Here is a 25,794-nt window from a genome sequence, read left to right on the forward strand (position 1 = left end):
CTACTGTACATCGCACCTAGGTGGTGAAGCCCCTACTACACACAGCCTTTTGAAAGATATGCCAGTCCCTCACCCCATTCTACTACACACAGTCATTACCCTATGCACAACTTTTCACAAAGAGTCCACTACATACAAACTCTCAAATAATGGTAGGTGATGAAGGCCCTAATACGCACAGCCTTTTTCCTGTGGACAACTCTTCTGTTATATTCCATAGAGGTACCCCAATAAAGGTCCGGGTAACATCCCAACCTTTCACCTATATTCGTCCTTACACTACATACATAACGAGCTGCTAGGACTGACCCTTTACCTAGTTACAGTAATGCCAACAGAACGTGGGGTTTTCCCTGAACAATAGCCTCATACATTATGCATGAGGATCCTTGGATTCTTGGAAACTCAGCAGGACTACCATCTCCTGTATAATACCTATGTACATGGTTCATTCCCAACGTCATCCTAAGTCCGACAGTGGCACAGCAAGGTAGAACCCCTGGAGATACATTCGGGTATATAAACATCACAACTTGCTGAGATAGGCAGAGGAGATCACGACTTCCATGCCGACACACTGACGCAAGACGCGGTTCCTGCATGCAGATACTCCAGCTCTCAGCGGTCTAACATCCCTTGCGGGGTGCCCAATTCGAGACCAAGATGGGGTCCCACAGTCTCTCGCTTCAGGTAATGGGGTGGACTTTATCCTAGAGGGATTCTTGGCTTAACACCTACACACATGCTAAGTACACTTAGGTAATCTAGTTAGGGTAGCATCGTAGGAGTATGCATTTTATTGTCATGTATTTTATATACTTGCCTGTATTAATGATTATAGCAAGATGGTAGAAACCTACCACCCTTTTACCTTCTTAGTGCTTCTAGTCATTTATATCTGTTTCTGTCTAGTGGTTGTTTCAGCGCACCTATTTTACACTAGAATGACGAATGTTCAATAAATGCTTATTGAAAAAACGTCCATATCGTTTATTCTGTGTATCTCTCTGAGACAAAGTGAGCACAAGTGACTGAGCAAAAAGTATTGCACTGTTTCCACGGTTCTGAGGGATCAGGGTTGTCATGTTCGATGGTTGCCAAGAACTATTCTCTCCTTGGTAAGAGGAGTATCTAGTGGCACTGTGATCTAGCTGGTATACAGGCCAACATACCCGGTGGGGGTGTCTGGAATCAGTCTTGACACCAAGCCTGCAGTGTATGTTGTCTAAATGCGCAGATCTTATATGAGTTTATAAAAACTACACAACACTTCGCAGAGAGTCAAAGCCATCCACACACACAAGCTCCATTAGGAGACCAGGCATGCTGTAAAAGCTAGCATTAATTTGCATCACAGAAGCTATACAAGATTTTCTCTAGATGTCACTCATAAAAAAACTCTTTCAGTGTCAGAAGCATATACCAAACTCTTATAGTCATTGGATTATATTATTAGTGATATCTTTCAGGGATGTCATCAATGATGTAATTTGAGATGTCATCGGTGATGTCATAAATTATATCATTGAACATGGGATGAGGAATGTAATATGTAATATATGCATGCATTTATTCCAGTTATCTTGGTGATAGATTGCATTAATGCCACTTAACTGTGATAATTAATGGGGGCCATGTAGTTTCAGGTGAATGGTTGGTGAGATAGAGATTCTAATGAAGATTATGTAATGTTAGGTTGCAGGGGTAGGGCTTTAAAGCAGGAGAGTTAGTGATCTATGAAATGAGGTGTCAGTCGTTTGCAGAATTACAATAAGAGAGATCAAGGCACACCGGCATGAGAGTTAGAGGAGGCTATATTAAAAAATAGAAGGCATGCAGTGGCATGCAGTGGATAGAAGTTAGGAAAAGGGTCACTCTAAAGCCAACAATTAGAGGAATCAAACAGAAGTAAGTCAAGGTAAATTTTTCAGCCAGGGTTTATATGTAGGAAAGTGACCCTTTATGACATGGTCATCTCTACTTTTTGCCTCGTAAATGATGTGATATCGCCTGGAAGTGCACTGGGTCCCTGCTAACCAGGCCCCTAATTCCAGATCTCTTTCCCAAAACTATGCAATTGTACCCCAATTGGCAAAACCTTTGGTACCCCTGTAAGTCCCTAGTAGGTGGTATCCCTGGTACCTAGGATAAGGAGGCCAAAGAGGGTCCTTAAGGGTTGCACCAAGAATTGTGCCACCCTAAAGGACCCCTCACCAAACAATGACAGACTGTCACTCCAGTCTGTGTATCTTGGTGCAGAAAAGGTGAAAACACAACATGCACACATCCCTGTGTGCTATGCCTACAGACACTGCATGGAATATAGGTAAGTCACCCCTATTGCAGGCCTTACGGCTCAATGCAGGGTGCACTATACTGCATGTGTGGACATATCTATATGAGCAGATATGCCCTTGTGCTGGTCAGCCCTATTGCTGCCAGTACAAGTGAACAGAGAAGCCATTTTGTGTACGTATGCTAGACACTGGTGAAAATGAGTTCATTTTTATTGATTTTTAAAGTACAACATAATTTGCCTACATCCGTCTGCAGCCTCTTTACGTGAAGATCGATCCCCACAGACTAACATTGGCACCCGACGCTGTTTTGCACCCCTGAACCGGCCGCCCTAGTGCCGCTGGTGGTATAGTGCTGGTGCTGCCTTGGACCTTGCCCACCACTCACATTAAGTCCAGGATAATGGTCCTGTAAGTCGCTGTACTGTACCTGACTGCTGACCTTGATCTTACTCCCATAGGATAACATTGTAGCTACTTGGCACTTACCTGGAAGAACCACCTGAGCCTGCAGCCCTTTCCTTGGTTATCAAAACGGAAGCCCCGACGAGACTAGCTTCTAAAATCTATCAACACAGTATGGCCTATGGGAAACATCATTTTACTAAGGCCCGTTTGGCATGGCAAAAAGACCTGAGATTAATGATGTAATGTGGAGGTACTGTTGCTCTAACACGAAACAAGTGACCCTTAACGGTAGACACAGACTGATACACTTTAAATCCTTGATAGAGTTTACTACACCCCGGAGAGACTCAGACGGTATGGTCTGAGAGAAGATTCGCAGTGTGAGCGATGTACAGCACAAGTGGCCGACTTTCTTCATCTGGCTTGGCTCTGCCCGGGGGTTGCGAAATTTTGGGAAAGTGTATTTTCTGAACTGGCTGCGATAGTAGGGCAGGCGCTTGTGCCAGGGCCTGGCCTGGCGTTACTGGGCTACTATAGGTCATTACCATTAGGGATATGCCAGTTGGTAGATATGGGGCTACTGATGGCCAAGCGCAGGGTTGCGATTTGCTGGTCGAAGGGACCGTTGCCTACGAAGGCTCAATGGGCCTCTGATATGTTATATTGTAGTACCCAGACGGAGCTCTTCTGCGAACTTCTCCCCCCCCCCCCAATAGGCCAAAAAAATTTGGGCTCTGTACTCTGCATATAGAACCACTAAGGAAGGCTCCAATTATACTGTTGGGGACGAGGGAGCAGAACAGAGGCCCTCGGGCGATACCTTGATGGGTTAAAGTTGCCTAGGGAGTGTCGGCATGACTTGGAGGGTCCAGAGATGGCTTGTCTGACAGTGGGATAAAATACGAGTGTGGGGCGGATAAAGACAAGTGGTTTCTACGTTTTGTACACTTGCAATGTGTCTTGCCACGATGTGTCGCATTATTCAAAAACTGTAATGTGTTGGTTCTGTACGCCTGCCTGTCGGTAATTTCTACGTATGCTGTGCAATGTATAGTAGAAAAGTGCCCACTGCCTACTGGTATGTATAGAGATGTTTGTTCTATAATGAAAAATAAAGATAATAAAAAAAACATTGCAGCTACTGAAAAATGCACTGTGTCGAATTTTTTATAGTAGAAGTATCGCTATTGAAAAACCTACTTACCCGATCTTATTTATTCTTGTTCCTAAATATGTTTAAAGATAAGTGTTACTTTTATAAATTTGTGTGGATCTGCTTATTGAGTCATGTCCATCATTTAATAGCTGTTTGTGTATTTGTAGATGCCTCACACTCCTCTCTCATATGCCTAAGGCTGCTAGACCATACTACGCCATGGAAGAGCACATTTGGATTGCTTGACCAAGCCCCTGCCCACTCATCGGGGAACCCCTAGCCTCTTTGCACAATATATCTCATTTTGATATATCATATAAAGAGCCAGTTTCCTGCATTGGTTGTGCAACAGTGGGATACAAGGCTTGACATCTGCTGTCCCACTTGGTTAATAAGTGATTCCATTAAGGAATGCAAAACTGTCATTATTTTATAGCATTGATCTTTACCAATTTAGATTTTTTTCTAAATTGTTTAAAACCTAGCTGTTAGGGCCTTGTGTTAAGTCCCACGATAAAACTGTTTAGAATGTAAAAAGCATTTAAGTTAGTTTGGCCTTTAGAAAGTAAATTTTTTGCAGTTTCTACATAGGTCCCAACTACTTTAAAAACATGTCTGAGGCAGGTCCTTCCCAGGAGCTCAACCTGGGACCCTACAAGAACCTTAAGTTGGACAGACTTAAGACCCTCTGCTGAGCATGGAACCTCACCACAGGACCTAGACCCACGAAGGCACATCTGCAAACGTTGCTTGCAGAAAATTCTAGGACCATGGCTAAGGGAGAAACCCCTCTTGGAGAAGAGGTAGAGGAAGCCAGGGTGGATGAAGTCTATAAGGATTCCAGCAGCAATCCGACAGAAAGCAACACCACTGCAAGTACTAGTGGTAGCACCCCAAAAGAAATGTATACCGAAGAGGCATATCTTCAGAAACTAGCCGAGAGAATAGCATTAGAGGCTCACCTCTTGGCTATAGAAAAGGAAAGAGCGGAGTTGGGCCTAGAATCCATCTCTGGTGGCAGTAACATCATAAATTGGGAGAAGGATGAAGCTTTCGACCTTAAAATCTCCAAAGGGTTTGTCGCCAAATATACTGTGGGTGATGACATCACCAAATGGTTTTACAGCCTTTGAGAGGGCTTGTAAAATGAGGCAACACAACAAGAAGTATTGGGGCTCTCTTCTCTGGGAGCTTTTCTCAGGAAAGTGTAGGAATAGGCTCCAGACACGGAATGAGGCAGATGCTGAGTCCTGTGACCTCATGAAGGACAACCTGATTGAGGGCCTTGGACTCACCACTGAGGAATACAGGATCAGGTTCAGGGAGACTAGAAAAACCCAGAGTCAGACCTGGGTACATTTTGTAGACTTTTCAGTGAAAATAATAGTTGAAAGGAAACAATGTGTAAGATTATGATGGGATTTATAATTTTATTATGAAAGAGCATCTATTGAGTAATTGTGTTCCTGAGATGTTACATCAGTACCAGGTTGACCTAGGTCCACGTCCTCTTCAAGAGTTGGGGAAAAAGGCAGACCACTGGGTCAAGACAAGAGTAACTAAGAAAACTAATGGTGGAGGTGGCCAAACAAAAGGGGTTGCTAATCCCCCCCAGGGAAAGATGGTAATCGGTCAAAGAATACAGTCAAAGAGTCTTCGAATGGCCTCCAAATCCTTTTCAGGAGGGTGGGCCCCAAAACAATACACAGCCTAAGGGCAGATACCAGGGTAAGAACTGGGATCCTAAAAAGGCTTGGTGCTTTGATTGTAAGACCAATGGGCAACGAACTGGAGACCCTAGCTGTCTCAACAAAAATAATTCCCAGGTGAGCCCTGGCCATGTCAGAGAGCTCACTGAAGCACCTTTAGTCTCAGAGGATGGGGTGGATGTAGCTGCTCTTGCTGTTTGGCCCAGTAATGTGGAGGAATACAAACAACAGCCACATATCAATGAGGTTAGAGTTGAAGCACTGAGGGATACAGGTTCAAGTGCCACTATGGTGACTGAAAAACTGATATCCTCGGGACAATACCTGACTGGTAAGACATTCATAGCCCTCAATGCTGATAATCAGGCTACGGTACATGGAATTGGTGCCCTTAGACTAGGGAGGGGTTACGGGTCAAATGAAGGTGGTGGTATCCTCTGAAATTCCTGTAGAATGCCTGCTAGGCAATGATCTAGAGTCCTCAGCTTGGACTGAAGTCGAAAGGAAGACCCATGCAGCTATGCTAGGTATAACTGAATGGTTGTGTGTAAAAACAAGAGCATAACAATGCAAAACCTGGGGTGAAAAAAAGTAGTTGAAGCCTGGAATAATGGGCCAACCCACCAAGAGAAAAGGCACGAAGTCTGGGGGACCAACTTCTGAACAGACACCAGCTCAGGTCCCCTCTCCTCAGGGAGAAGACCTATTAGCCCCAGAGGAAATTGAGCCCCAGGAACTTGGGCCTTACACGGAAGAGCTTCTGGGCCCAGGGGGACCCTCTAGGGAAGATCTGTGCTAGGGACAGAGGATCTGTGCCATCACGTTTCGTGAGCCTGAGCCAGCAGGCTACTGATCAGGAAAGGGAGATGTCACTGGCTCCCTCAGAACCTATTGGGAGGAGGGACTCCTTTACACTGAGGCCAGAGACCCGAAACCTGATTTCACTGGAGAGTGGCAGTGCCTTAGAAGTTTAGAGAGTTCCTGATCACATTGGTTCATGAAATCCCCCTAGCTGAGCATCTTGGCCAGGCCAACACTTGTAGCAGTTTAGTTACACTATTCTATTGGCCAGGAATGTTCCAGAAGATTAAGGAGTTCTGTAACTTATGTGCTACCTGTCAAGCCAGTGTAAGATAGGTGGCTACCCAAAGGGCCCTTAATTCCACTTCCAGGGTAGGGATTGACATTGTCAGTTCCCTAGACTCTCCAACTGCATCAAGGAACAGATTCATACTGGTAATAGTGGATCATGCTACCAGGTACCCTGAAGCAATACCCCTCAGGACTACCTCTGATCATGCAGTGGCTAGGGCCCTCATTGGTATCTTCACCAGAGTGGGCTTTCCTAGGGAGGTAGTGTCAGACAGAGATACAAACTTCATGTCTAGCTACCCGAAAAACACATGTGGGCAGAATGTGGAGTGACGTGTACGTTTACTACCCTATACCACTGACAAACAAATGGTCTTGTTGAAAGATTGAACAAAGATGATAAAAAAGTATGATTGGTAGACTCCCTGAAAAGCTCAGAAGGAGATGGGATGTATTAGTACCATGCCTGCTTTTCACTTACAGGGAAGCGCCTCAGAAGGGAGTAGGGTTTTCCGCCTTTGAACTTCTGTTTGGTCATCCGATGAGAGGACCATTGTGTCTAGTGAAGGAAGGCTGGGAGAGACCTCTCAAAGAGCCAAAGCAGGACATAGTATACTATGTGCTTGGCCTATGTTCCAGGATGGCTAAGTATATGGACAAAATATGTAAAAACCTTGATGCCAGCCAAGAGCCCCAGAAACTCTGGTATGACTAAAAATCTGTTCTGGTTGAGTTCCAACCAGGGCAGAAGGAGTGGGGCTCGGAGCCTGTGCCTCCTAGGGTCCACCAGGACAAATGGAGAGGACCATATTCTATCCTAGAGTGGAAAGGGGGTCACCAATCTAGTGGACCTTGGCACTTTCAGGAACCCAAAGAGGGTCATCCATTTAAAATTACCTTAAACCCTATCACGACAGGGCTGATGTGTCCATGCTGATGGTCGCGGATGAGGATAAGGAAGATGAGAGCAATCCTCTCCCTGACCTCCTCTTTACCAGTCCTAAAGATGAGTCAGTGGATGGAGTGATCTTGCCAGACAACCTCTCTGCCAAATAGCAAGCTGACTGCAGGCAAGTCCTAGAGCAGTATGCTGAGCTCTTTTCCCGTACCCCTGGTCAGACTAACTGGTGTGTCCATGATGCAGAGACTGTGTCAGTATGACTGTCAAAAGTGAACTGAATTGACAGTATGACCAAGTGAGGAAAAGCACTGGAGCTGAAGTCATCAAGATGCTGGAGTTAGGAGTAATTGAGCCCTCTGAATGTCCCTGGGCCAGCCCAGTGGGGTTAGCCCCCATTTTCAGAACTGAAGTCAGCAAGATGCTGGAGTTAGGGGTAATTTAGCCCTCTGATAGTCCCTGGGCCAGCCCTGTGGTCTTAGCCCCCAAACCTCACCCCCAGGCTATAAAGATAGAGCTGAGGTTTTGTGTGGCTATAGGGGTCTCAGCACTGTCACAATGACAAAGGCACACCCTATCCCAAGGGCAGATGAACTAATTGACAGGCTACGGGCAGCCACATTCCTCAGTCCTGTTGATTTGACATCAGGGTACTGCCATATTGGTCTGACCCCAGGAGCAAAAGAAAAATCTGCATTCTCAACCCCAGATGGGCATTATCAGTTCCCCTGCCACCTTCCAAAGGTTGGTGAAAAAAGTCCTTGCTGGTTTAGAATCTGGAATTATATTGCTGTCTATAGTTCTACCTGGCAGGATCACCTGATCCACCTTGGCACGGTTCTTGTGACTCTGCGAAGTGCAGACCTCACTATCAAGGCAAGCAAGTGCCAGATAGTGCAGAGCTCTGTTGTATATTTGGGTAAACATGTAGGTGGAGGCCAAGTTCAACCCTTACAATCCAAGATCCAGACAATTGTGGACTTGGTAGCTCCAACCACCCAGATTCAAGTCAGGGCAATCCTTGGCTAGAATGGGTACAAAAGGAGGTTTGTAAAGAGGTATGGTACTTTAGTGGCATCCCTCATAGAATTGACCTCTAAGAAGATGCTAAAGAAAGTGAACTGGACAGAGAGCTGTCAACAGGCTTATGGCACTCTGAAGGAAGAAATGTGCTCATCACTCATTCTTAAAGCTCCAGATTATACTAAACAGTTCATAGTGCAGGCATATGCCTCAGAAAGTGGGATAAGAGCAGTCCTCTCCCAAACCAATGATGATGGACATGACCAACCTGCTGCTTTCATTAGCAAGAGGTTACTCCCCAGAGAGCAGAGTTGAAGTGCCATTGAAAGGGAAGCCTTTGCTGTGGTTTGGTTCCTGAAGAAGTTGAGACCGTACTTGTTTGGCACTCACTTACTTGTCCAAATCAACCATAGACCTCTCAGATGGCTCACACAGATAAAAGGAGAAAATCCCAAATTGTTAAGGTGGTCCATATCCCTACAGGGAATGGACTTTTCAGTGGAACACAGTCCTGGGACTGACCATGCCAATGCGGATGGCCTTTCCAGGTTCTTCCACTTAGACGATGAAGACTCCTAAGGGAACGTTTAGTTTCATCCTCTTCGTTTGTGGGGGGAGGGTGGCCATGTAAGAAAAGGCCTCTTTTAACATAGTTAGACCCACTTTTTGCTTGATGCCTGATGTGATTTTGAACTGTAAGTGCACTGGATCGCTGCTAACCAGGTTCCCAGTGCCAGATCTCTTTCCCAAAACTTCAGCCACCCCTGTAAGTCCTTAGTAAATGGTACCCCTGGTATCTAGGGCATGGGTACTGAAGAGGGTCCACTGGGGCTGCAGCACAAATGTTGCCATCCCAGAGACCCCGCACCAAGACCATGCAATCTGCCATTGCAGGCTGCATGTTTTGGAGCAGACAAAACCTAGGAGTCCACAGGGCACACAGCCCTGTGTGCCATGCCCTCATACACTGCATGATATATAAGTAAGTCACCCCTACTGCAGGCCTTAGAGCCCGAAGGCAGAGTGCACAATATCCCAAGTGTGGACATATCTGCATGAGTAGATATGACCCTGCAATATCAGAGTCATTCGTGGATATTATATGTTCACAGGTAAGCCATAGAGAGTACATGGGCTGGATACTTGTCAATACAAGTTTCCTATCTCCGTGATGGCTTCACTGTACCCTAAGATGTTTGGTACCAAACATCTCATCTTGATAAATCCTCACTGTTACCAGTGTTGGATTTAGTAATAAAGGCACACAGGAGACAATTTAGTGGGTCCCCTGAAAACCTACCAAGCACTGGTGTGGTCTCTGACTAGTCATAGCCAGCCTGCCACCACCAGACATGTTTCTGACTTCATGGGGTGAGAGCCTGCGCTCTCAGGGGCCAGAAACCAAGCCTGCTCCAGGCAGAGGTACTTCACACCTCCTCCAGGCCGGAAAGGTCTTACAGACCAGGAAGCTTCAAAGGTGATGCCACCTTTGAAGTGCAGCCCAGGCTCTCCACATTTGGTGGGAGGACAGAGGGGAAATTAGTTTGATGAGGAGTGTCCACATTCAGCTAGCACCACCCTTAAGGTGTGGCAGGCGATGTGAGCCCCTCTCCTGAAAATCCACCATCTTGGGGTGGTGGAAAAACAACCTCTCAGAGCTAGGGTAGTGACCCTTCCCATGGGAAGTGGTCACTTAGAGGGTGTAGACACGCTAAAGATGGGTAGCCCATTGGCTACTACCTGTTTCCCCCTTTAATGTCCCTAAATGTAGTATTTAGGTAGCATCCTTTGGCCTTGAACATTAGATTTGATGGACAAGAAGAAGACACCGACAAAGAAGAGCTGCTGCCCGAGAACTGAAGCCCAGCTGCAGAGAAAATTGATGCCAAACCCTGCCTTCTACTTTAAGGACTCGACAATTGTGGTTGTGTAGTCTTGTCCTAAACCTGTGAAGACTCAAATAATCCCCGAACTCCTCTAGCCTCCACGAAATCACAAAGAACCTCCCTTGTAATGAAGGTGTGACTCCCCCTGCAAACCACAGGCACCTTTCTTGCTAAGTCCGGTTTGTCAACGTGCTGCTCCCTGATGACTCCAACACAGCACCTGCACCAAAAGAGGTACATCGGCCCCAGAGAGTCAGATTTCTCTCCCCATCAGGTTTGGAGACACCAGGACCTACCAGAGCTCCACTGTACCAATACCCAGGGTACCGGACCCCCTTCACCAAACAGCGACACAAAGAGTCCTTGCCAGACTCCAACTAGTTCAGAAGCAAGCACCCATTGAGGGACATCGAGACCCATGAGACCCATGTTATGAGTGTCCCAACTGTCCCAACATCGCCTCTCCAATTTGCCTGCTCCTGACCGCGAGGACCTCTCAACGCACGGTGCCCGGCTGACCCAACTACACAGCACCCAGACCGACCAGCCACAGTAACGATGACCCAGCTGTGCTTCCATGGTCCTGACACCCTTGCAGCCTCCTCCCATGAGTGGGACCCACTGGACTTACCTTTAAGTCCTCCCGTGCAGTGTCTTTCCAGGTGGCCCCCTTCATCGCCACGCACCAGCTAGCTACCATCACCCTCAGCACCCTGCTCCCAGCTGAATCCAGGACGCTTCCAATCTTCTTCTGCTGGAACTTTGGACCTGGTCCTGCTAGTGACCTACAACAAGAAGGTGAACTATGTGAAAGCATTGCCTGATTATATATGCATTTTTCTGCTCTTCCCCATTGACTTCTACGGTGCATAATTGAGCACAAAAGTGATACATTTTACGAACTCTTAAAAAACAAAGCTTTGAAAATACTTACTGTAAATCATTAATGTTAAGTTCTTGGTCTCAAAATTCACATAAAAATCAATACTATTTTTATAAATTGGTCTCAGATTTATTCTTGAGTGCTTGTCTCATTTATTGCCTCTGAGAGTACAAGTGCTTAGAACTACCATCTGAAAAGCCTAACTGCTCGCCCACACTACCACAAATAGAGCGTTAGTATTATCTAATTTTGCCTCTGTGAACCAATAAGAGACTCACTGGACTCTCTGCACAGTGTACTTTGTTTTAGTACAATATATAGGGAGCCAGCTTCCTACACAATAGGTCCTTTAAAGGATGTATGTCAATGGTATTCTGGTATGGCTAAACCTGCCAAAGCTCTCAGGAAGCTGTTGGTGCTGCTTTTGTTCAAGGTCTGCTGCACACGTTGCAAGAACAACTTCATCCTCTTTGTATTGGATGGCAGACAAAGGGTATAGGTGAGCGTGCGCTTATCACAGATCACTGCTTGTCTGTTCAAGGAATTAAAAAGGACACAAACACATCTAGATTTTTTTTAATTCCTTGTTTTTAATTTCTTTTTAATAACAAGTACAAGCTGGGCACAACTGAATACCCATAAAGCTTAGAAACAACAGAAAGGTGTACACATCTTAATTTCTAATCTACTTATGGCTACTATACACCCAATGAGGTCACGGTGCAATTGTACTATCTATTTACATTAATAGCTTAACACTATAGATCACGGTGCATCCACAATCGACACATAAAATCCTCCAGCCCATACCACATAATGATTCTATCATGACTCCGCTGCTAGTCCAGAAGCAGTTCTATCTTTGCTGCCTCTGAGCTGCATCCACCCCCTAGACCTATCTGTTCGTGTTCAGGCTTTCTGGTGGAAATTCTACTAAATTGGGGTTAATCACTCCTGTACCATCTCAGCCCATATCATCCGATCGTCATCTGCTCTTTCATCTGCCATCACTTCTCGCAAGCGTCTCTCCTCCGCTAATGCCCATTCTGACATATCCGTTACCTATGCCTATAGCATGGGCCATTAGTGGACATCCACAATATGGCTATCCATTTTGCCAGGAGCAACCCCAGTGTCACAAATTGGTTATTTATGTTCTTTTTCCTGGAGGAGGGGAGGATGCCCAAGAGGCAGTGTATGACTGAGGCCTCTACTCGATTGGCTGCCACCCCCCTCAGTCGTTGAACCATTTCCCTCCAACAGGGTTCGATGTGATAAGGCTCCTAGTCCATTGTAGAAACCCTAGCCCCCTCTCCCCAGCATTGGGGACATGTATTTGGCCTTATTGGATACATTTTGTGTAGTCTTGTGGGTATGAGATTGGTGCAGTGCAATATATAAAAGTGTGAAAGTTTAAATTGAGCATTGCCAATAACCTCTCACACCTGCACAAATACCCTAATTCAGTCGTTGTCCACCAGACGTTGCTGTAAGCCTTCTTCCTACTTAGCTCTTGCCTTCATCACAATTCTTGTCCTATCGCTCTTTAAGGCCACATACAGACGAAAGACCAGATGTCCAGCCAATCTCATTTGCAACAGGATCCCCAAAGTCTGTGTCTCATCTGGGGGTGACTATATGTTTTTAACTGTTTTTTAAAAAAAATCACCTCTGCTAATGTGATGAAACTGTCTCCTTGGATTAAATCTTCCAAGGTATTGCATCCTTCCTCTCTCCATCTTACCATGGGGATATCTTTGTTAATCTTCCAAAATGGCCGCAACCACCAAACCTGCAGGATTTTAAAGAAGAAAGGTGGGCGCATAATTACCCTGACTGTTGTTTTCCATACACTAGTCACCTGTTGCACTATGTATGTGCCGAGGTGAAACAGCCTCTCTCGTCCTCTCAGCAGGTTTCGATACAGTCTCCCACAACGCAGCCGTCAGAAGGCTTCAGTACTTGGATATCTGCCGACCGGCCCTCAACTGGATATCCTCCTTCCTCACAGACAGAACTCTGCGAGTTAGATTTCCCCCATACCTCAGAACCCAAGAGACTCATCTTAAAGGATTGTCGCTCAGCCCAACACTCTTCAAAGTCTATATAACGCCCCTCACGAACATCGTCAGAGCCCACGGCATCAACATAGTTTCCTATGCCGATGAAACACAGCCCATCCTTTCCTTTACCGACTCAATCAGGACCGCCAAAGCAAACATCAACAACTGCATGAGCAACATCGTTGATTGGATGAAAATCAACTGCCTCCATCTCAACAAAGACAAAACCAAAGTCGTAATCTTTGGCAACAACCACTCCCCCAGGGACACCTCTTGGCAGCCCTCCAAACTTGTCCCCCCCCACCCACCCCTACAGACCATGCAAAGAACCTCGGGATCGTCCTGGACACCAACCTCTCCATGAGCAGACAGACTAACACTGTCTCTTTATTATGCTTCCACATCCTGCAAATTCTATGCAAGATTTACAAGTGGATCCCACAATCACCTTGGCTCTTATCATAAGTTGATTTGATTGGGGAAATGCCCTCTACAACAGAATGCCAGCCCATGTCGTACGTTGACTCCAAACCACTCAGAACACTGCCACCAGATTGATTCTGAACATCTCTTCACACCTCAACAATTTCCACTGGCTCCCAGTCCAGGAAAGATGTAAATTAAAGCTACTCACCCACGCCTACAAAGCTCTCCACAACACCCATCAAGCTTACCTCAACCACTGCCTCAACTTCTACCAGCCCACCAGACACCTTTGATTTGCATCCCAGGCAAGAGCACTCCTCCCTTGCATCAAGTAGACCAGAAGCGGAGGACGCTCCTTCTCATACCTCACAGCCAAGACCTGGAAAGACCTCCCGAAACACCTCTGAACCTCCTCCTTCCTCATAGACTTCCGGAGGAACCTCAACACATGGCTCCTCCAGACGAAACATGTATGATCTCCTCCTCCCCCTCAGGCCTGCTGTGGTGTTCAGCAGGGCCCATGAACAAAAGCCTCCATTTTGTAATGCAATTTTCAACTTGGACCTTTTTAGACAGTGACTTTTTACATGCTTTGTGCGCACATGATAACTTACTAAGAACGTCCTGCTTGCAGCACATTTCTTCGTAAGCATTTTATCATGACATTTAAACACTCTGTCCAAGTCTAAGGAACACTGAGTACGTTGCCCTTGCTCTTTGTTGTCCAGTTGGAGACAGCTCTGAATCGTAAAGACAAAAAATAACATCAGCAATGCACCTCTGACACAGTGTAAATGGTACCGGTCTTTGACTATATAAACTGCCTCTGAGCGAAGTTCCTCAGAGGAGCACTTCTATGGATTATCCTGATGCTGTGACAGAGATGCAGCCCTGCTGATTCCAATCTCTATTTTGCAAAGGATGGCAGTCTCTTCTAAACTAGACTGGCTTCCTGATACATCATATACAGGTATGGGGAGTTGGGTTGTCCCAAGAGATCTGGCAGATGATACTCTCATAATGCTCTCTGTAGTGTAGGTAGGTTTCGGGTAGGAGTATTCAGATATGCATTATCATATAATCACACAATACTGTCATAATGGTTTAACTGTTTATCTTTTTCACCATTCTTGTAATGCTGCCAACAATGCTTTGTTTTCTTCTGCTAATAATTGCAGCTCAGGTTTTTTTACACACAAATACAACCGCTTCAATAAATGTTTGAAACACTACTATGTATCTTTCTTGTGTCTCCCTTTGAGCATTCCTAAAATAACAATAAAAGGATAGATCTGTTTCCATGATTTCCTTGGGGGAATTAGAGTGGTCCTGCTCTGAGCCTGCAGATACCATCCGGTACCCTGTAAGGTTAGAGGTTTAGATGAGCACTATGAGCTAGCTAGGAATAGGTGCAACATACTCTAATGGTATAGATGAACTCTGTCACCATATTCGGACTTTTATGTTGTCCGGATACACAGTTCTACTTAATGTATAGGAACCGTACAACAGGACTGCCCTACTCAGTGCCGCATACCCGTGTGGGTGATTAGCCGCGCTCTACAAAATCACATAGTCTAGTCTAGTCTCTTTCCATGACCGAGGGGATAAAACGTCACGCGGCGCTAGCGCGTAGCGGACGCGCGCAGTGGGCGCGCCTAAGGCAAGCCCGTCTGCGCCCGTCTGCGCCTCGGACGCGCTCGAGCGCGCCTGCATTCTTAATATGTGTAAGTTACCCTCTGATACCTCCCCTCATATCCCCCGGCGCAAGTATAACAGGGACGCCCTTAAAATTCTTGATACTGATGTAAATTGTCGCCCCTGCTCTTTTTCTCTTGGCTCCATGGATGCATGGTAGTGCGACCTGTGTCACTTATCCTTTCCCCCTCCCCTGCTCATTTCACATCACCCTGTTCCAGACGAATGCTCTTCTTTTCCTTCTGCCCCCCGAGTTTGCATACTATCACTGATGTACAAATGATGCTCTTAAATACACGTTCTGTAAAACAACACGAATATCAAATTTTGGATCTCCTCTTAGATTCCAATCCAGACGTGTTATTCCTTACAGAAACGTGGCTTCATGAAGGCTCGAACCCCACCATTGCCAATGCCATTCCATCTGATTACCTCATCGTAAGGAGTGATCGCACAGAAGGACGTGGTGGAGGAGTGGCAATCATCTATAAAAACTCACTCTCCTGCTCCTTATTCCCTAATTTGGCCTTGGAGAACTTGGAGAGTATGAGTTTTCTTCTTAAAACCTCCCCACAGTCATCTATCGCTGGGGTTCTAATCTATCGGCCACCGGGGCCGGCTAATGGTTTTTTAGAAGGTTTGCAGTCTGCCATCTCTCCCCTGGTCACTAAATATGAACACTGTTTAATTTTAGGGGACTTTAATATCCATATGGATGCGCCTCTTAACCCGGAGTCAATTAAACTGTTCGATTCCTTAAATATGCTGCATCTCTCTCCTTATGTGACACATTCTACACATGAAAAGGGTCACATATTAGATCAAGTCTTTTCGAATAAACCGATTGAAATGGACTCTCCCTCCCCCGTAGCTTGGTCCGATCATTATCTACTGACATTTAGCATTAAAGATTCTTCTATTACAACAGCCAAGTCTTATGCACCACGCACCAGTAGTTTCAGATCTTTTAAATCAATGACCCTTGCGGCCGTAGGAACATTTCTGAAATTACATCCCCCCTCGTTTATTGACAATCTGGCTGCTGACGTATCTTCTTTCGACAACTGGCTGGAATCTTGTGTTAATAATTTGGCCCCTTCCCAAAGTCGTGTCGCTAACAGAGGAAGATCTACTGCACCATGGTTTACGGCTGACCTTAGGAAAATTAAAAGCCATTGTAAACATCTAGAAAGGTCATGGCGACAGGGCTATGACTCCTGTGCAAAGCAAACTTATAAAAATGCATTAAAAGCATATTACTGCAAAATTCGCTCAGCTAAAATGTCTTTCCTTAATCAAAAAATTGAGCAAGCTGGTAACAAATGTACTGAACTTTTCAAAGTAGTGAAAGATTTTACTTCTCCTAATGTCATAAAAAACCCTTTTTCCCCTACCAAAGATTGGACTGATGCCATTGCTTTATTTTTCTTCAATAAAATGTTTGCTATACAAGCTTCTTTTGATGCAACAAGCTCTAATTATGTCACAAAGCTGGATTGGCTGCTCCAACAACCTCCCCCCACTATAAACCACCTTACACATTTCCCTGCCATTCCTTTGGAGAAATCTCTACATCTTCTCCGCGCCCTGAAATCTGGCTCCCCGACCGATCCCTGTCCTGCAAAAATCTTGGCATCGATTGCTGAGATAATCAACCCTGCTGTCAACAAGATATTGAATCTCTCACTGTCTATGGGGACTGTCCCGGAGCAATGGAAGCTGGGTAAAATTCTCCCTCTGTTGAAAAAACCCTCCGCTGACCCCTTGATAGTGAGTAATTATAGACCCATTTCACTGCTCCCTGCCTTATCCAAAACTTTAGAGAAGTATGTCAATCACATCCTCGGAGATTTCTTAGAATCCAACAACATCTTACACTCTAGCCAGTCTGGCTTCCGTGCTAATTTTAGCACTGAAACTGCTCTCCTTGAGGTCTCTGAATTAATCAAAGTCACTCTAGATAAGGGCGGTCGAGCAGTGCTGGTTCTACTCAACTTATCGGCAGCGTTCGATACCGTACCCCATGACCTTCTCTTAGATCGTCTCTGGAGGTGCGGTATCGGGCACCTTGCCTTGCAGTGTTTTCGGTCCTATCTCACAGATAGACAGCAAACTGTTTGGTCCCCCCCTTTTGAGGCCCGCATTCAAGCTATGAATGTTGGAGTCCCTCAGGGCTCCATTCTGAGCCCTACACTTTTTAATGTGTTTGTGGCTCCTCTGGCAACGTTGGTTGAATCATTCGGCGCCAGTATCGTCTCTTATGCAGACGATACACAACTGCTATTTACATGTGCCAGAGATGAAGTCCTGGATGGAAATAATATCAAGCTCTGCCTTTCAGCATTCTTCAGTTGGTTTAATAGCAATCACCTGAAATGCAATTCAGATAAATCTGAAATGATTTTTTTCAGCGGAGCGCCTGATGAAAATTTGCGTGACTGGTGGCCACCTAACATGCCCCCGCCTACCAATCTGGCTACCACGGTAAAGAATCTGGGGGTTAAACTGGACAGTAAACTCTCCATGAGTGCCCAGGTCCAATCAGTGGTAGGCACATGCTTCGGTTTACTCAGGATGTTACGGAACTTTCTTCCTCTGCTTTCTCAATCTCACAGAAGGATAATCGTGCAGGCTCTGATCCTGTCTCGTCTCGACTATGACAATGTCCTATATCTGGGTATACCGGAATTTCTTCTTAACCGTCTCCAGGTGGCTCAGAATGCTGCTGCGCGAGCGATTTTTCTTGCTGACCGACGCACACATACTTCCCCTCTTCTGAGAACACTACATTGGTTGCCAATTCGTAAAAGAATTTTCTTCAAGGCTCTGGTCCTTGCCTTTAAGGTTTCTCATAATATCGGCACACCCTATTTAAGAGCTCGCTGTTTACACTACGTGCCTACACGTCTGTTACGGTCCTCTTCTGCTCACCTGCTTCATACGCCCAGGTTTTATCTTTCACGACAGGGCAGCTGCTCCTTTCAGGTTCTGGTATCGTCATTATGGAATAAACTCCCTATTGATCTGCGCCAGGAAAAGGATCTTTTGTGTTTCCGCCGCAAACTAAAAACAATGCTGTTTTAATATTCTCTATGGCTATCTCTTCAGCTGAATTGGCTTTGTGTTACGGGTCCTATGTCTAGCGCCGGGACACTCCTGGGAGTAGCCGTGCGCTCAACAAATACCTAGTAACTTAACATAACATAACATAATTTAACATGGATATTGCTTTTCCAGTCAATCACCAGCCATCAGGCAGACCTGTAGGCTTGCCACTTTCTAAAGTGCCGCCAGGAGTCCATTTCTCTGTTGTCCCCCTCCACGCCCCATTGGAAGACAGGCTGCTATTAGGCAGCTATATCATAGAGTTCTAGATCAAGAAGCCCAAGCCCCCCCCGCTGTATCGATAATCAGGATCCCTAATCCTCCTCGGTTTCTCTTACCTGCTCATATCAAGGAGACCAAGAGGCTGTCAATCTCTTTGAAGGTAACTCTTTGTATTGGGCACATGCAGTTTTGCAGTGTGTGTATATATGTATGTATATATATATATATATATATATATATATATATATAACACACACACACACATTGGGGAAGCAACACAATTTTTGCTATGGCAAAACCTCCCTGTGACCGACATTGAAAGCAAATTCCAAAATTGTTTAGAGGCTTTCAGGCCTGTCAACACCCTACCCATGTTACAGGCATACATTTTATCAGCTGTATGTGCCACCTGGATCCCTAAGTAATGGAAATTGTCAAGTTTCCATCTCATTCCTATTCAGGTTAGTGACTTTAGGAGTCACCACACTAACCCAGCCACTGGAACACCACAGATTTTTCCTTATTAATGCAGAGCCCTAATGCCTCCCATAACACATGCAGCTCAGCAAACAGTGGGATTGAGATTGACTACAGCTGGAGGTACACAAGAGCGTCATCGCCATTTAGTGATACAGTATGTACAGTGTCGCCTATCTGAATACCCCACTTACAATGTTACTGACAGATGAATAGCCAATGGCTCAATCGCTGGCGCGAATAGCAGAGTTGAGAGAGGGCCACCTTGCCTGGTTCTCCTCTCTGTCCCCCATCCATCGGAAATATGACCCCTAGACCTAACCCATGCTGTGGGGCCAGAGTACAACAAGGAAATCCAACTTAATAGGTTGGCTTCATGTCAGATTTCCCATTGGACCGCTCGCATATTGTTGCAGAGATTCTGCACATATACAGAACTATGCGCAGGAAACCAAGACCTCAGTGTGTAGTGGTGTACCAAAATAGCCACCTCGGTACACAGATCCCCTATCCCACTAGCTATAGTGTCTCATTCGTTCTCTGTGCTACAGCCAAGCTACCAATGATTAGACATCCTAGAACATGCTACTCCGTTCCTCTCAGGATACATGGGAATAAGAACACTCTTGTACTTGTCCACAACATGAATAAATAGAATCGAAGTATAGTTTAAAATGTTTATTTTAACTAACGTGCTCTATAATGCAGTACACGAGCCAATACTAGCAGCAAAATGCATAAGATCAAACAAATCAACATAGTTACAATTACATATAGAACAAAAGGGGAAATCATGTTATAATGATAGTGGAAAAAGGACTATAGCATCTTGACACCCTCCCCGTGCTAGAAGCTAGTTTATTATAATTATAGAAGACCTCCAGGCTTTGTCAGGGGGACCCCATACCTCCGGAGTTCAGATGCAGGAATTTACATCTCCGGACAAGCCCAGCTCTTCTATCCTGCAAAGCGTTTTCTCCAAGTGTGTTAACATGCATGCACAGCAATATTAAAAGCACCAGATTTCCAGGGTTGCAGCTGTGTTCTATGTTATGGCTAAGGACGTGAGACTGACCAAAGCAATTCAATAGAGCTCATTGTTTTTTGACCTTGAACACGCTGTGCAGACGAGGAGCAGAGTGTTCAACTAAATATATGAAATGCAGACAGTTCTCATGTGAAAGCGAGCAAGGAAAGTGTTTACGCGAAATGTGCCATGTAGTAACGTGAGCAAAAGCGGCAAAATGGCGGCCAAGCATATACTAACATAGCAACATCCTCAGGTGTGTCCATATCCTCACTACACCCTCCCCTTAGTCAGTCCATGGGACAGTGGTCTTAGAGAGAACACAGCTTTCAAAAGTCTGAGCACGAATCAAGAGAATTTGTTTCAGTGATTTGCAAGGAATATTTAGAAAGAGAAAGATAGTGAATAGAGAAAAGAAAAAAAAATAGTTTGTGTCCAAAAAAAGGCACACAAAAAAAAAATCCAACAAGGATACAATGGCCAATCCAGCAGGGTGTACAAACAGTATGTTGCAATAGCCTCCAAGAGGAAATCATTGTTCTTGGCAGAAAAAAGCGTTGCCATCCAATTGAGTAGAGTGAATGAACATATATGTTCTTCAATCACGGGCGCTTCCAGCACCATTAACGGACAACTTGCGTGATACTCAATGTAACTACGTTGTAGGAAATCCTGTGCTGCTGCGAAGATTTCCCATTCTGCCAGAGCTCCCAGCACCACCACGCAGGCCATAATCCCAACACCGGAACATTCCTGCTCATGGGCTACTAAGGGACTCATTAGCAGTTCAAAATCAGGTGGAGGCAATGCCGTATTGGAGAGGCAAAGATCCAATGCCCATTGAAAAGGGACAATCCAAGCAGTTGAAGACAGGTTGCACGCAAGTGAAGTAGGCAGCACGAAAAGACAATCCATAAGCCACGCTTAGTGTGGCTAGGGGCAGAGCAGCATAGCATTCAAGCATACGGCTACGGAGTATCTGCAGCCGGAGTTCGCCATGCAGAGCCACAGGAAGCATATCCACTTCGTAGCAAGCAAATCAACAGCAAGACCCCAGCGGCTAAGGCAAGTATTAAAGGCAAGCCACCAAAGACGCTGGAAAAAATAGAATGAATAAAAGCTGGTATCACACCAAATATAGTTTGGAAAGAGGTCACAAGGCCAGAGCCCACAGCTTAAAAAAAATTGGCAATGCCAGTAGTGGTAGAAGCATTGAAGATAGTGTGAATTAACGCACTGAAATGTAGTGGGAGGTCAGTATTAAGAAGGGTTTGCACTTCTGTACGGGTGTTAGCCACATGAAGGACGAATGTCTCACGGGCAGATGTGAGAGAAACTTCTTTTAGGGATAACAATGCTCTTATTCTGCTCAACTTGTTGAAGTCTGCCTTCAAGGTCGGAATGGAAGGCCAAATCGAGGTATCGAGTCTCCTGTGTGGGGGTGGAAAAAGGACATTTTTACAGCAAACCACATGCTGAGAAACCGTTACTATGTAAGGGATGCCGGCTAACATACCTCATTACAAATTAATGGGGTAACCCAATAAACGTCACAAGACCTGGGTACAATGCAGTAATGAAACAAGTGGTCCGTGACTGCTTTAGAGAAGAATAAATTATAATTTATCATGTGTGTGTAGCTTAAATAAGTCAAACACTGGTAAAAAATACCAAAAATAAATGCAACAACATACCCTGCTGTCTAAGATAGCATTGTTCCAAACGTACAGTCAATGTAAAACACAAATGCGCCAAAGAATTGTTTAGGTTCAGTGTAGTTAATTTCATATACTTGAAACAAATCAAAATTAATTTGACAAAGGAAGGTACAAAGGTTGCTCAAAGGAGGGGGGGGAAGAATGGGTGTGCTTGTGATGGGTAGGGAAAAGTGAATAGTCACAAATATTCAGAGTTTATACATTTTTACGGCTTTGGCAATGGACTGGTAAAGAGACCAGTACAGAAAGGCCTGTCCCAAACAAATCATTTATAAAATGTTTTATATACTTTTTGTAAATGCATAAATGCAACATCAAGCGAAGGGGTTGGGATGTGATACAGGCCGTTAGTGGGTGGGGTGCATCGACGTTTCGACTTGGCTTGTGCATAGAGGGTGACTTAAACCTCTGCTGCGAGTCTGCTTCAGGATGAAGGGGGGGCGGGGACAAAATAGAGGTGAATGATCAACTGTGCGTTAATTGGCGCCTACTAACGGACTCAAGAAAGAATTAAGTGACGATATAGTACTGACCTAATCCTGGTGCCACACAGGCATCTCAGGTACAGCATTGGAGGTTGAGTACTTTATGGCTCTGTCAGAGTTTTCTGTGGAAAACCAAATCTAAAATTAGTATGCATAGATATCTGCAATGTGGCGCAAGGTATGTGGTTACTCTCATTCTTCATTATTTAAAAGCAAATAACTGCCGTTTGCAAGCAGAGTGAAAGTTGGTGTTATAGAGGGCACGGGTATACCTTTAAGAACACATGCAATATTTGGGGCCGTTAGGTTAAACGCGCCATGCAATTGGATGTTTTTACAAACAAGGGAATGACCTATTGTGGTGTCACATGATTCCCCAGTAAGGTATACTTCTTTTTCATCCCTAAGGCATCTGTATGTGAAAGGTAATGACCAAGCTTCGTGTAGAAATGCACTGTCTAATGGTTCAATGCGGCCTAGCAGATAGTGTTTCATACATGAGGTAAATTTAAACAAGGAAAACAGGAGAGTTATCACCCCATGGATTAGCCAGACAGCTGAGTCTGTTTCCGCCACAGAGAATGGTAACGGGTCTAACCTCTCAATATGCAAAAGCGAATACGTAGCATCTTTCATGGACATAAATTGTTGTTTTGTTGTCAAGTTACATGGCAAAAATAAAGATGACGCGTTCAAGTGATCCCATGGAACTTTCCCCATCTTCAGAGTCTGTAAAGTCCATGCAAATTGCATAACTGAACGCAATTGATTCTGACCATCCATGATACAAAACAGAAACATCCTCTTGCACGATGTCAACAACAGATGAAACAATATTGTCAAATGGGTAAATGCGGGATGAAAGTGTGTTAATACTATTATCAACAACAGCAAGCACTTTTTCAAGATTAGCCTGATCTATTGCCCTTAAACGTGAAGCTGCTTCAATTTGGGATAGTTTCCATATTTCATTGTAAGCTGCATAAATAAATCTTTTTGATCTAGGACCAACAGGTTCCTTTATAAAATTTGTCAAATCAATGTCACCTGATAATAACGACAAATGTTATTTACCTGAAGCTAGTGTCAAGTGTTGTAACCAATTTTGACAAAGATTTCCAACGGAATATGTAGTAACTGAATGGGTGTTAGAAAAACAGGGATCAGGCCTATTCTGTGTGTAACCAGGAGCCTTGGCGTAGAAACGAAGTTGGCAAGCATCTGAACTAGTCTGCCAAACTAACCAACCTAGGGGGTCAAGACTAGACAGATTAAATGTGTCAGGACAATAGCGTCTTTCCACCCTCCCCGTGCTAGAAGCTAGTTTATTATAATTATAGAAGACCTCCAGGCTTTGTCAGGGGGACCCCATACCTCCAAGTTTACATCTCCGGACAAGCCCAGCTCTTCTATCCTGGAAAGCGTTTTCTCCAAGTGTGTTAACATGCATGCACAGCAATATTAAAAGCACCAGATTTCCAGGGTTGCAGCTGTGTTCTATGTTATGGCTAGGGACGTGAGACTGACCAAAGCAATTCAACTGAGCTCATTGTTTTTTTACCTTGAACAGGCTGTGCAGACGAGGAGCAGAGTGTTCAACTAAATATATGAAATATAGACAGTTCTAATGTCAAAGCGAGCAAGGAAAGTGTTTATGAGAAATGTGCCATGTAGTAACGTGAGCAAAAGCGGGAAATGGCGGCCAAGCATATACTAACTTATGCTAACTTAGCAACGTCTTCAGGTGTGTCCATATCCTCACTACAATATAGCCCCACTCTATGGTGTCAAATGCATTTTTAATGTGTAATGCCACCACGACTTCCTCTGTGTCTGAGTTCTGCAGGGCATGCATAACATGCGTGAAATACCAGATATATGCATGAGGGTACTGCTCACTGAAACCATATTGGTCCTCAAGGACCAAAGAACTGCACACCTTTTAGAAACCTGTTGGTATAAGCTTTAGATAACACATTTGTTTCCAAGTTAATCATGGACAATTGTCTGTTGGACCCAGGCAATGCGTGATCCCTGTCTGATTCTGGTATCATCGCTTTTATAGCCTTCCACATAGTTTACTGAAGCCTACCCAAATGTGTAGCCTCTTCATCAACCTCAAACATGCGCTCAGGGAGTAACTCCATATAAGTTTTGTAAAACTCCAGTGGGAGCCAATTTCACCCCAGTGCTTTGTTTTGTGGCATCCCTCGTATTGCCCCAATTAACTTGTTCTTTAGAAAATCGTTATCCAGATTTGCAGAGTGGTTTGCACTAAGCCTTGAAACATCTATTTTACCTAGAAACATTTCTGTCAGCTCATCACGATTCATGGCTGGTCCTGATATAATTCTGCTGAAAAAAGACTTAAAGAGCTTTTCATCACTGCCTCCGTTACTACTGAATAGAAAAACCACAGGAGTTTTACCCGTAAACCCAACTGAGATCTGGGTAGGTACAGTGTAAACACAACAATATCTCAGCAGGATATATTGAAATTACTTAAACTTGTATGTCTAAGACATTACAAACAACAAACAAAAGAGAGGAGGCTTCAAATAGTTCATTCCAAGCGCCAATAGGTGTCATGTATTTAGAAAATTAGTAGATATACACAACAGTAGTTACAGCACTACGAGGTATGAATACCTAGGCAACCCTAGTGGAATGTGTACAAAGTGCTTGTGATAGTGAAGTAACGGTGCAAGTGACAACGTGAAAAATACCACAGCAAGCGGCGCAGAACAGTTCACAATATATACAGATTAAAAGGTTCATACTTCAATTTATTCGATGATATAATTGATAATTCTCATTATTTTAATGAACCAAGGGTGAGCATGCGCCTAAGGCGTTTAAGCTGGTGGACAATGGTCGACGGCGTTTCGATCCTGTTCAAAATAGGATCATCTTCAGGACCTGGGTCGCCTATTTATCGAGTGCTCTGGCGCGCATACATCAAGCGTAGGGGTGAAGGCGGGGTGGTGCTGGAGGTAAATGGCGTAGCGACGAGGGATCAAATGAATGGAAAGGTTCCATCGTGAGATCACAGTTAAGATGAAATCGGGGTCGTGGCAAGGGATTGCAACTTGTTCTTGAATCAAGGAAAACAGGATTGCAACTTGTTCTTGTATTAAGGGAACAGGAAAGCCGCCCAATAAATGAGCCACGGGAATCAGGAATGAATCACGAGCCAGGAATAAATCCAACGGTAACGGGAG

The 25,794-nt window shown here is 44.8% G+C and overlaps 1 protein-coding gene across 1 annotated transcript in view; it reads right to left on the reverse strand.

Annotated features, from left to right (window-relative positions):
* Positions 1-25,794, reverse strand: part of LOC146833636 (uncharacterized) — a 206,850-nt gene that overhangs the window by 154,191 nt on the left and 26,865 nt on the right. The window contains exon 2 of the mRNA XM_085599909.1: positions 11,101-11,254. Within this exon, the coding sequence (XP_085456035.1) occupies positions 11,101-11,254 (154 nt within the window). The remainder of the gene's footprint in view (positions 1-11,100; positions 11,255-25,794) is intronic.

Source organism: Triturus cristatus, chromosome 4_2 (assembly GCF_964204655.1).
Source record: "Triturus cristatus chromosome 4_2, aTriCri1.1, whole genome shotgun sequence".
Taxonomy (NCBI): domain Eukaryota; kingdom Metazoa; phylum Chordata; class Amphibia; order Caudata; family Salamandridae; genus Triturus; species Triturus cristatus.